This window comes from Schistocerca cancellata, chromosome 11 (genome assembly GCF_023864275.1).
Source record: "Schistocerca cancellata isolate TAMUIC-IGC-003103 chromosome 11, iqSchCanc2.1, whole genome shotgun sequence".
NCBI lineage: Eukaryota > Metazoa > Arthropoda > Insecta > Orthoptera > Acrididae > Schistocerca > Schistocerca cancellata.
Window position 1 is genome coordinate 45,660,156 of NC_064636.1, and position 12,872 is coordinate 45,673,027.

Here is a 12,872-nt window from a genome sequence, read left to right on the forward strand (position 1 = left end):
ACCAAATCGTCCGATAATTATCCGGATGCATTTCCTATGAATTTTGAGGAAGGCATTATCGTTATAAGATGTAGTAACTGAGCTTTTCTGCCCCACAGTGCTGCATTGACCTTCAGAAGAACGTGCTCCGCATCGGTACGACGGGAACGGAGACGCCGTTCCTGCCCGAGTCTGAGCTGCCAGAGTGTGCCCGGCTCTCCGGGCCCGGGGAGAACATGTCGGCAGAGTCGCTGGGGCGGTCCCTTTGTGAGGCAGAGGATCGTGAGCTGGCGCGCGCCCTACAGGATTCGGAGGCCTCCGCCATGGCGCACCGTAGTGAGTGTGAATCCACTCTGCTGCGTATTCTGTTTGCCTGGCTTTATGTTACCTAGGGCCACAGTTGGTTTTTTTGCAAGGAGCTTAACTTTGTCTCTCACTATGTTGTTGGAGTTTTACTCTCTCTCTCACACACACACACACACACTAATGTTCAGAAATTCTTTTAAGGCTTGGAAGGTCTTGTCAAGCAGATGAAATATTATTTGATGTTTGAAGTTTATTTTTCTTTTCTATTAAATTGTTTATATCACTGGGTTTGTGGTCAAAGATTTTTATAGCTGAACACATCACTCTTTCTGTACCACACTAAGTCTGTGTGGTGAATAGTGCAAACCATTTCTCTTTCTAGTGCTATGTTTATGAATGTTACTATTTTTCCAAACTGTGAGTAATTGTTGACGAGTAACTTCGTAAGGTAGTAAATGCACTACGAGGGTATTATCATTATGCCAAACTGCCTATAAACAACTGCAGGGTGCATACGAACCGGGAGATCTGGGAAAAACCCGGGAATTGTTCAGAATTCCGGGAATTTTTCATTGTTTTAGTTTTCAGTTAAATTTTTGTGATTTTGACTGGTAAGAACCAATACTCTAACAAAGGATATTATTGTATCCCGCTACTGCAGAACGATACTGCAGCAACAAAACATGAACGGGGAGAAAAAAAAAAAAACCTGAGTTGCAAAGGAAATGCGCTGTATACAACAACAAAACAGTGCTCATACAAGCGTCTGCCAACAGTAAAGTGTGTCAAAGGCTTTAGGAACACTATGCAATGCTTTATAAAAACAAATTGCCTCCGATGAGCGTGACGTGACAACTGTTTAAATTGGATTCGTTTGCGTGCGGGCTCTTGCGCATGCGCAGTTGAGTCGTGTTTGAGTAGTACCTTCTCCCGCTTCTGTTTATGGAAGTGTGGCTGGGCGCCACTACTTAATATTGCCTCGGTTGGGAAATAATAGTAGATCCGGGGCTGATGCACAGAGCAGTCCGAGTTGTGGTGGGGAGGTGGGTCGTCTCCACGTGACCTGTGTTTACGTTCAGTGATTTTGTTGTTTCATCTTCATTTATTGCTCTCATGTTAAATGATAACAAAACAGATGTTTGTGGCCGGGAGCTATCAAATGAATTAAAATATGTTCGCATAATTACGGCAGGCTAAAATATGTTTTCAAATTTTATTTCCACCTCTGACAGTCAAGCACTAATCACCTTACAGAACAGTTAAGTTATTTTTGCTGGTTTGCTAAAGAGATTTGGCTTTTATTAATCCTTTCTACTGAGGCAGTCAATTTATTTGAAATGAAGTGTTTAATTTCACACTATTGGCTAGTTTCAACTGTTCGCTGCATTTCAAGTGCACATATGGCATTATGCTATAATAAAGAACCAAACATGAGTACTGGTACTCCAAGAAAATTTGCATACAGATGTGCATTTTAAGCCGAATTATGCACTTTAGTATGGTTCGCGAAATCCCGAAGCTCTTGAACTATCCTTTGATGTCTTGTTTCTTTTATGACGTAATGTAAGATCTTTTAATGTTTTACACGTACGAACATATGGGCTTTCTGCGTCATCGTAGCTGCGCAAGTGCGGTGATGCCAGTTATTTGGCGCTTTCTTGCAACTGCTGAAACGAAGCTATTTCTTACAGGTCGCGGGAACATATTGCGAATGGTGGTTTGAAAAATGTTACGTTCAGAGCAGATTTCGTTTTACACAAGAAGAATTATGTGTGAGAATGTACGATGAATTTTTTAAATCACAAAGCGTTTGACTCTCATTTAAAAATCAACTCTTTGAGGATGACCATTTAGAAGTATTTTGAGCCCAGAAGATGAGACATTTGCGTTGTTATTAAAAATTTTACTGGCACATTTGTGTGTGTATCTTAAAGTGCAACATGCGCAAAAAAAATTAACATTATATGTGGAAGCTTAGCTTCTCTTCCAACTTATTAATCTTAGAGACCAGTATTATATGTGAATGCTATGTATATTAATTTAAGCCATTACTTTTCTTATTTGTGTATTTGCGCTACTTAAGAGTGATCTTGCTATTGGCTGACTACATCACATGTCCTATTGCTGTCATCAGCTGGCGAGATCACGTGAATGAGCTATGACGCTTACAAAAGCGCATCACAATTTCAATTTCAATGCTTCGGAAAGTGACATGCGTTATTTGGTGGAATTCAATTTTATACCTTTGTAATACGAAAATATGCAGTGTACATGTTGCTGCATATCAAAGGTCTTTCAAAACGTGTTTTTCCCCCCCGAGTTTCATTTTCTAAAGTGCCGGGAAATTCTACGTTGGTTTATAAAACCATAAACATTCAAAGGATTGATGACTTTTACAGTGCCGAGGAAGGGTATACTGTCACTTAACACGGAAAAAGTGTATTTTCATCCGGGAGAAAGTGTGTTTTTAACCAGTAAATTCGGGAAAAATCCGGGAATTTTTTTTCCTTGTCCACGTATACACCCTGAACTGTCTACAAGAGACTCTTGGAGGGGGAGGGGGGGGGATGCCACACATTATCCTTATTATACACTCTTGTGTACAACAAACTCGTATCTTCCACAGTGAAAAGTGACCCCAGAATATCATGCCGTAAGACACTGGTGAATGAAAATACAAAGAATAAGACAGCTTTTCCAAGATCTGCTATTGTCTGTTACACAAAACATGCAGAGCTTACAAGGGGAAGGTCCCCAGATCTAAAATCAACTTTTTGAAACAGTCTATGCAGTGGTGTAAGTGAGGTCCCAGGTATCATACCCTGCAGCCATTCATTGAAGTGGGCCCTCATTTGCAAATAATCATCAAAAAATAATTTCACATAATGCTCTATGGCTTTATAAATAAATGTGTCATGTAAAGTGGTGGTGCAGTGTAGTGTTAGAGATACATTCCTGATGTGCAGAAGATTGTGGGTTTGGATCCTATTAGGTGCTTTGATTTTTTTGTCAATTTTTTATAAAAATGACTGTGATCATTATTTTTATTCAGTTAACTGTGTTAAATGTAAGTTTTTTGTTTCTAATCCTTTTCCACATCATTTTCATCATTATGTTGACTTTTTTAATTTGCTTTCAGTTATTCTTTCTGTAATTCGTTTGTCATTTGGAATCTTTATGCACGTGATTTTAATTACTTTATTTATGTATCATAGTATTTAAAAATTTGAAAATGTTGATCAGTTGATTGAAAAAAAAAAAAAATAGTCTAGATGTATTGGCTGTGTGATGATGTCAAAAATATGTTTTTTGTTACAAGATGTACATTTCGTTGGGTGGGAACTGTTAATACAAACATTTAAAATGTAAATTTTTGTTGCATTATGGAGAAAGAACCCAGATGAAGATTTAAATAAAAGAAGGGATTATAAATAAAAAGAGATTCAAACAAACTGAGGAATAGCATAATGACTGTAGTGACATAGATGAAAAGAAATGATATAATTGAAGAAATAAAATAAAATACAAAAAAATCAGGAAAATCACATGGGCAGAGATTCTAAATTAGAAAAGAGTGACAAGAAGAAATAAATGAGAGCAAAGGAAAAGGTCAATAAAATGATTAAAATGATGCAACAAATAAGTAGAAATTAAAAAATTACATTTAAAGCAGTTATTTCAATAAAAATAATGATCAAAGTCATTTTTATAAAAATTTAGAACTCCACATAAAACCCATTTCTTTCATTGATTACTCACTAATGAGGGCCTACTGTTATGAAGGAATGGCTGCAGGGTTTGATACCAGGGAACCTAACTACATCAACATTTAGATGATTTAAAAAACCAATCCCACCTTTGGGTACCACACCTTGTTAGTTATTCTGATTCTTATCTTACCTAAGAATTTAGAATTTCCTGCTTCACTTGTTGATTTACCCTCATTTATTATTTCTGATGGTGTGGTCAGACCTTGTTCAGTAATGAATTACATGTATCGTGTTTTATTTAAATTCAGTTACAGTCAATTTGCATGCAACCAGTTTTTAATTTTCAAGAAAATATTGTTTACATTTTCAACTTTTGTAGTTACTTCTGTAGGCTTGATTATAGTGCTTGCATCATCAGCAAAGACAACTATTTCTACTTCTTGGACATATGGCAGGTCATTTACACTTTATGAAAACAAAAGCAGCACCATGGTATATCTGTAACAATTATTGTCCATTCTGAAGATTACCATGTCCACTGACCTGAGAAGTGATTCTCAAGGAAACCTTGAACTTCCATGGGAAAATGAGGTAGTGAGGCACTACATGAATTAAACTTGAGGTTGTTTGCTACGAAATGACTTATCTACTAGTTCTGTAAGTTATTTCAATAATTTTTTATATCATTCCAAAGTTGTAAACTACTTTTTGACTCGCCCTGTGTATTCTCCTTCACTATCTTCAACAATCTGCTAATGCTGGGGTAACTTTTGATTTCATGACTGTAGAAATCACGTAGTTTTGGGACGAAGAACTCGTTGAGCCATGTTCGGAGCACATTTTCATGCAGGAAGGAAGTTCCTCTAAGGTTGCTTGTTAGAGAGTGTAAAAGGTGAAAATCTGAGGGAGCAAGACCAGATAAATAAATTGGGTGCAGAGTGACTTCCCAATCCAATTCCTATATATTGTTTTTTGTCAGGTGTTATCATGGAGTAACATCGCTTCAAATAATCTTCTTGGTTGGTGTTCTTGGATTGCATCTGCAAGACGACTTAGTTGTTGACAGTAAATGCCAGCAGTGATGGTAACACCTCAGGGAAGTAATTTGTAGTACCCCACACCATCACAGCTGTACCAGATTCGTAACATTGTCTTTTGTGGATGTGCGTAGGTCTTTGTATGGGAAGTTGCTGCTTTGTTTGGGCTCAACCATTCCTTTCTGTTCCTTATGTTAGCATAAAGACAGCATTTCTCATCATCAGTAACAATACAGGATAGGAATACTCAGTCTTGTTCATGAGCCAGTTGATGATGAGCAAGCAGAGATGCACTTGTGGCCACCTGCTGATTTTTGAGAGTTTGACTTAGAGCAGGTGGTACCCGTACACCCAATTTTTGAACTTTCCCCACTGTGGAGAGTCACTAATGTGAGAACGATCTTCCTTAAGACAAGAAAACCATTTTCTTGCCATGCTCTGTCCAGTGGCATTACCCTGTACACGGCACAAATGTTTCTGGCTGCCTCATCTGCTGTCACCCGTCTATTGAACTCTAAAGAGAAGAATATGTTGCAAATGTTCAGATTTCTCTTCTTGGATCTCCATTTTCTAGCATCCACAGCTCCACTCATTATCTTCATATGACAAAATGTCAATTTATGAGCTCAAATACCAACAGTAAACTACAAATAAAAAATGACAATCAATAAATAAGAACATATGCACCAACCCAATAGTTGTAAAAATTGGTTAGTGTTGTGAAAAAAATTAATCATAGGAATTTAAACTGAGCTATTTAATCATCAGTATGGGAAAAAAATGTAACAGTTTTTTTCAACCATGCTTTTTGAACAAACGTATTTTTGCAATCTCTTTCATTTCCTTTGCCAGTTTACGATACAATTTTATTCCCTGATAGAAAATGTTTTGAGTTTCTGGTGTATTTACTTCTTGGTAGATGTAAGCCAAAACTTGCTCTTGTTCCACAATTATGTACAGAACTATTAGTGACATACTTAGTACTGTTGTCCTTGATATGCAGCACAGATTGGTAGGTGGTGCAGTGAAGATGCCCAGTTATTCTTAAATAGTTCTTTACAGTGAGTCTGACTACTATTGCTAGTTGTCATTCTTATTGCCCTTCCCTGCAATTGTGTCCATATATTGTGCCCTCAGAAAAGAATCCTGTAGCTATGAGCTCAGTGTGCATAGGAATAGGCTATTGCCACAAGATATTGGCTGTTACAAACTCATGATAGAGCGCTAAGAGCATAATACAGTGACGACATTCTTTTTTCCAGTATCTTTGTGTGTTGCAATCAGTGCTCACCCCCCCTGAAACTTTGGGTTTGTTACAAAGTCTGTTGATATAATCTATGCTTAAGGATCCAGTCTCCAGTCACCCTATAAAATAAGCATTTTTAATTATTTGTTTGTGGAAAATCTAATGAACCGATCAATGTAAATCATTTTCCACATCATTCATTGATCCCAGAACAACATTTTCTGATCTTTTTAAGAAACTCAGTCTTCATAAGCTCCCCACCTGAGGAGTTAGAGTTGCTCCATCTAAACTGAGGTGTGTCCATGACAGAAGTCCTGCAGTCTTCAAATCTTATCTGAAATAAAAGAAAAAGCACAGTTTTCTTAATCTATAGGATATTGCACATGACATATTCCGACCTGGAGTTTCTATTGGATATTGCACACAGAATATTAGCACAATTTTTAGGAATTTTGCGAAATAGCAAAATGGCAGAGGTTTGAAGCAAAGGTATAGTTTTGTAAAGTTTTTTGGTCACATTATTTGCAATAACTGATGAATAAATTAAAATAAAAAAATAGCGTATTACCTCTTGTGGAAAGGCCGAAGGAGTAATTTAGTCAGATTTCGGAAAGGCACCTCTATCAGTGTGCCCGCAATCCACTCCATCAGCTTGAAATAGAGTGTACACTGAATTTCTTTAAAAAATCAGAAAATGTCCAGAATTGGGTAAACAATGTGCAAAAAGGTTTATGTTGATCTCTTCACTTATATTATAGTCTGACTGAAGAGGATGGACACTTAATGTGACATAGAGTTGTTTCCCCTCTTTAATTACTGCTGAATGCTAAACATGCTTCAGGATTTTTTCAGTTTTAAATTACTTTTAACTTTTATTACAGATATAAGTGCAAATCTGACTTAAGCACAGACTAGGCTTCAACTGAAACTAAACCTTGTACATAATTTCATCTTTTACTTATTGGTTGACATTGTTACCTTCAATGTCCATTACATGGAGGACTCTGAGGTCTTCTTTGGCACTCCGTAGGGCCTCTGTAATTCTGTGTAGTATTAGCTGTGACATAGTGATATCTAGTGACGAATTCCATTGGCTGCGCACTAAGATCATAAATGAGCTCCATATCCTCAATTTAAATTCACCAGTGGGTCCTATGATGATATCTGTGAACTCTCTGTCCTCCATTCACGCTGAGATTTAGCTCACCAGGCTCTGTCGCTGCCCATTTAATTGGAACGTCATCACCCGAGTCTATTGTCAGGTGCAGTGGACTATACCCGTGTAGCAAGGAGAGCAAGTACATCATTTCACAAGTTTAGCTGAGGACTCACATCATTGCTGCTATGTACACAACTATTGGGCGTGATTATTATTACAAACCTATGAAATGACTGATTGATCAGCAGTGAATATGTGTGTGTGTGTGTGTGTGTGTGTGTGTGTGTGTGTGTGTGTGTGTGTGTGTGTGTGCACGTGCGAGAGAGAGAGAGATTGGGGGGGAAAAGAGAGAGAAATTTTTTCCAAGATTGATAAATACCGTATTTACTCGAATCTAAGCCGCACTTTTTTTTCCAGTTTTTGTAATCCAAAAACCCGCCTGCGGCTTAGAATCGAGTGCAAAGCAAGCTGAAGTTCTGTAAAATGTTGGTAGGTGCCGCCACAACTAACTTCTGCTGTCGAATATATGTAGCGCTACACAGGCATGCTTTGTAGGTACAAAGTTAAATACTGATGCCAAAACCTCTGCGTCAGTACATAAATTAAAAAAAAAAAGGTGGAAGTCGAGCTTTTTTTCTCCGCCCCGATTTTCAACCACTGCATTTTCTTACATTATCCAACAAAGTAAATACAAATTCCATATTGTTCATCTTCGAATGTAGCAGAATTTCAATGTACTACGAAAATCTGATTGGCAAGACTGTTTGGGATGTTTGTCAATATGGCCCAATCTACGTTCTGGATTTTCCTACCTGTGAGAAGAGATTGTTGCTAATAGGAACCTGATGAAATGTGAATCACATGCAGTATTCTCTTCACCATAAGAATAATACAAATATAAACATTTGGCATGTATTCTTTCGTGTTTGCTGCTATCTCATTTAAATCCTGTCTGCCTAATAAACTATGAAACTAGAGTGAACCAACAGCAAACGCAGAAGAATATACGTATCATGTCATGTTTATATTCGTATTATTCTTATGCCTAGTAGTGATACAGTCAGAAATGAAGCACGACAACTGACTAGATTTTTAAATCTAAGATGACTCTAGTTTCTGTGCAGAATTTGATGTACTAAAGAAGCGGTCGCAAAGATTCTCAAACGGAGAAAAATTTTCGCCTAATTCTGGTTCAGAACATGTTCTAACATACACAGTCTATTATTTGATTCTTGTTGATCATTATCAAAGAAAGCAGCAGTGTAGCAGCGCGGTAGCACCCACAAAAGCAAGCCATGCCGCGAGCGGTGACAGGCCGTAAACACGCACTATCAGAATGCGACAAACAATGCACGACACAGTACAGTAATGCATTTTCAGCTTACAGTGATGTAAACACCTATAACAAAGAAAACGGCACTTATCAGATCAAAACAAAATAAGCAATCGATTCAAACCAGACGAAACACGTGAAAAAGGAAGGGTACCCGTATAAATACGGACGGAGCGCCTAACGCATAGCAAGGGCTACCTGGTAAAGCTTAACTGCTAAGCTTACGACTCAAACCAAACTACTGTAGCTGTAGCGTCATTCATTCGACCTAAATTGTGTCTCATATTACAATGGACCAACTTTGTTTCCATTTGGATGTGCGGCCTAAAACTTTTCTCTCACCTTGAATTTCAAGTCTCAAATTTCAGGTGCGGCTTAGATTCGAGTAAATACGGTATTTAATCTCTGTTCAGAGAATGTATAACAATTAGTTGATATACACTTCCTACAAGTTACCAAATCTGTAAGGACAGTGCAAGTAAACATGACACAAAGACTAAGTGTGTTCTCTAAATGACAGTTGATTATAACGGTAGAAAAAGTGCAGAGATGATTACAAATACAAATTCCTATGACTAAAAGAAAATACAAGTAGCAGACTTTGCGACCACAGTGACGCTGCTATCTGTCCTGTTTTTGCTGAATGGAGCGCACACATTTTCTCATGATGTGGGTGCAATAAACAAGAAGACCACCATTTTCTTTGCATTGGATAAACTTTGTATGTTTTTGCGTGAAGTGTGGATTATAGCATAAACTGTTTACAGGTATCACTCTTCCTCTTATGGAGCACATTTATAATTTTATACGCTGCATCACTTAATTCTTGTCTTGCACTCTCCACAGCCTCCAAAACACAGATTTGTTAGAGGTCATCTTATCCTGACAATCAGTAATTTTCGCCAGCTCATTGCTACTTTACAGCAGCAAGGTCACGCACCCACACTCCATACTAAGAATTAGTCGACTAGTAGGAAGCAACCACAGTGCCACTATTCTCGGGGTTGTCATACTCGTGAAATTACAGCGAGAAGGGGGGAAGCTAGTATACCGTATTTACTCGAATCTAAGCCGCACTTTTTTTCCGGTTTTTGTAATCCAAAAAACCGCCTGCGGTTTAGAATCAAGTGCAAAGCAAGCGGAAGTTCTGAAAAATGTCGATAGGTGCCGCCACAACTAACTTCTCCCGTCAAATACATGTAGTGCTACACAGGCATGCTTTGCAGGCACAAAGATAAATACTGGCACCAAAACCTCTGCGTCAGTAAATAAATTTAAAAAAAGGTGGAAGACGAGCTTTTTTTTCTCCGCCTCGAGTTTCGACCACTGCATTTTCATACATTATCCAACGAAGTAAATACAAATTCCGTATTGCTCATCTACGAATGTAGCAGAATTTCAATGTACTACGAAAATCCTACTGGCAAGACTGTTTGGGATGTTTGTCAATATGTTCAACTCTACGTTCTGAATTTTTTCCTACCTGTGAGAAGAGATGGTTGCTAATAGGAACCTGATGAAATGTGAATCACATGCATTATTCTCTTCACCATGAGAATAATACGAATATAAACATTTTGCCGTGTATTCTTTCGTGTTTGCTGCTATGTCGTTTAAACCTGGCTGCCTAATAAACTACGAAACTAGAGTGAACCAGCAGCAAACGCGGAAGAATATACGTATCGTGTCATGTTTATATTCGTATTATTCTTATGCCTAATAGTGATAGTCAGAAATGAAGCACGGCAACTGACTAGATTTTTAAATCTAAGATGACTCTAATTTCTGTGCAGAATTTGATGTACTATAAAAGCGGCCGCAAAGATTTTCAAACGGAGAAAAATTTTCGCCTAACTCTTGATCAGAACATGTTCTATCATACGCAGTCTATTATTTGGTTCTTGTTGATCATTATCAAAGAAAGCAGCTGTGTAAGTAACAACAAATAGCAGTCTCTTGTCATTGTTTTGCTAATGAGACGATTCCTCTCGCTTCTTTTTTTTTTTAATTGTAAGCGGTGGTAGCGCGCACAAAAGAAAGCCATGCCGCGAGCGGCGACAGGCCGTAAACACGCACTATCAGAATGCGACAAACAATGCATGACACAGTACAGTAATGCATTTTCAGCTTAGAGTGGCATAAACACCTATAACAAAGAAAACACACTTATCAGATCAAAGCAAAATAAGCAATCGATTCAAACCAGATGAAGCACGTGAAAAAGAAAGGGTACTCGTATAAATACGGACGGAGCACCTGACGCGTAGCAATGGCTACCTGGTAAAGCTTTACTGCTAAGCTTACGACTCAAACCAAACTACTGTAGCTGTATCGTCATTCATTCGACCTAAATTGTGTCTCATATTACAATGGACCAACTTTGTTTCCATTTGGACGTGCGGCCTAAAACTTTTCTCTCCCCTTGAATTTCAAGTCTCAAATTTCAGGTGCGGCTTAGATTCAGGAAAATTTTTTTTCCTTGATTTCGAGTATCATTTTTCAGGTGCGGCTTAGATTCAAGTGCTGCTTAGATTCGAGTAAATACAGTAACAGTGTCGTAACAGCAGCGCCTTGATTTCTAGTGTACGCAATCTGCAAGAGTAGGCTCTTATTTGATCCATTTCTGATCTCTACTGTATGCTGCCTGAGGAGCATTTTGGACAAATAGCAAAATACAAAACAAATATTTCAACATTTTCAATATATTATCTGCATGTAAATAATGTCTTTCTGTACTATTTAAGTATCATAAAAATTATAATAAAATTAGTTGTAGACACGCGTGCTCATTTATAGACAGTGAGAGTACAGAAAATTTAACATCTTTAATATTTATGGGAAAACTCCCGAATATAATTTGGCCAGATTCTGTACTCTCACCGCTGTTGTCACTAACACTGCATTGTGTGCAATGTTTTTTGCAGGGCACAAGTAACAAACAACTTAACACGAGAAAGATTCTTGTTAACCGAGATCGTATTAACTCGGCTCGTGTGTGAAGACCTTCAGCAGCAACTTTTCAAGCCACAATGCGAACAGAAAAATTTGCTGTGTGGAATTTGTCACAAAGATTGTTATTTTGTAAATCTTAGTTTTGGTGTTTCTCGAGTTAATAAAAGTGGAGTTACTTTTTTCTTCAGACTTTTGCTTGTCTTTATGTAGTTAATTGTTTTATAAAACTAAATTAAAGCATACAGATTAATACAAGGGGTGTCCAATAAGCAATTCAAAACATTTTATTTTCTCAGCCAATTTCCGTTAAAAAAATGTGGATTTTGTTGTGGAACATCATGTTGTAATACTCCCACTTCATCCCATATAGTTTCACGAAGTTCCGATAGGTGGCAGCACTATATATAGTCTTCAAAATGGATCTGTAACAGAGCTGCGTTCCAAGCAGAAAGCTGTTATTAGTTTCTTTTGGTGGAAAACAAGACATGGCAGATATTCATAGGCACTTGCAGAATGTGTACGGAGGCTTGGCACTGAACAAAAGCATAGTGAGTCATTGGGTGAGGCATCTGTTATCATCGCTGCAAGGTCACGCGACCCTGTCTAATTTCCCGTGTGCTGGCCGGCCACGCACAACTGTGACTTCCTCAGCATTGGAATATGTGGACACACTCATTCGAGGTGATCAATGGATCGCTATAAAACAGCTCACTGCCCAAATGGACACCTCTGGACACACTCATCCACCAGTTGGGATGTGCAAAAAGTGTGTGCTTGCTGGGTTCCTAGCTCCGTAACAGAGGACCATAAAGAATAACTAAGAACCATCTGTGCAAAATTGCTTGCACATTACAAGGCTGATCATGTCAGTTTTTTGTTTAACATCATTACAGCCAGTGAAACATCAGTTCATCAATTTGAACCAGTAACAAAGTGGCAGTCCAATGCCACACCACCTCTCTTTTGAAAAGAGAGTTCAAAGTCACACCCTCAGCTGGTAAAATCATGGTGTTAATTTATGGTGCTTTGAAGCAGTCATTTTGTTCGATGTCCTGCCTTATGGTGCGACAATCGACTTTGAGTGTATTGTGCTTCTATCAGGAAATTGCAGAAAAGACTTAAGTGTGTTTGTCGCCAAAAAAATGCAAAT

General features: G+C 38.1%; 1 protein-coding gene across 1 annotated transcript in view; it reads left to right on the forward strand.

Annotated features, from left to right (window-relative positions):
• LOC126108684 (protein DDI1 homolog 2-like) overlaps nt 1-12,872 on the forward strand; it is a 152,272-nt gene that overhangs the window by 110,613 nt on the left and 28,787 nt on the right. The window contains exon 6 of the mRNA XM_049914003.1: nt 99-315. Coding sequence (XP_049769960.1) covers nt 99-315 — 217 coding nt within the window. The remainder of the gene's footprint in view (nt 1-98; nt 316-12,872) is intronic.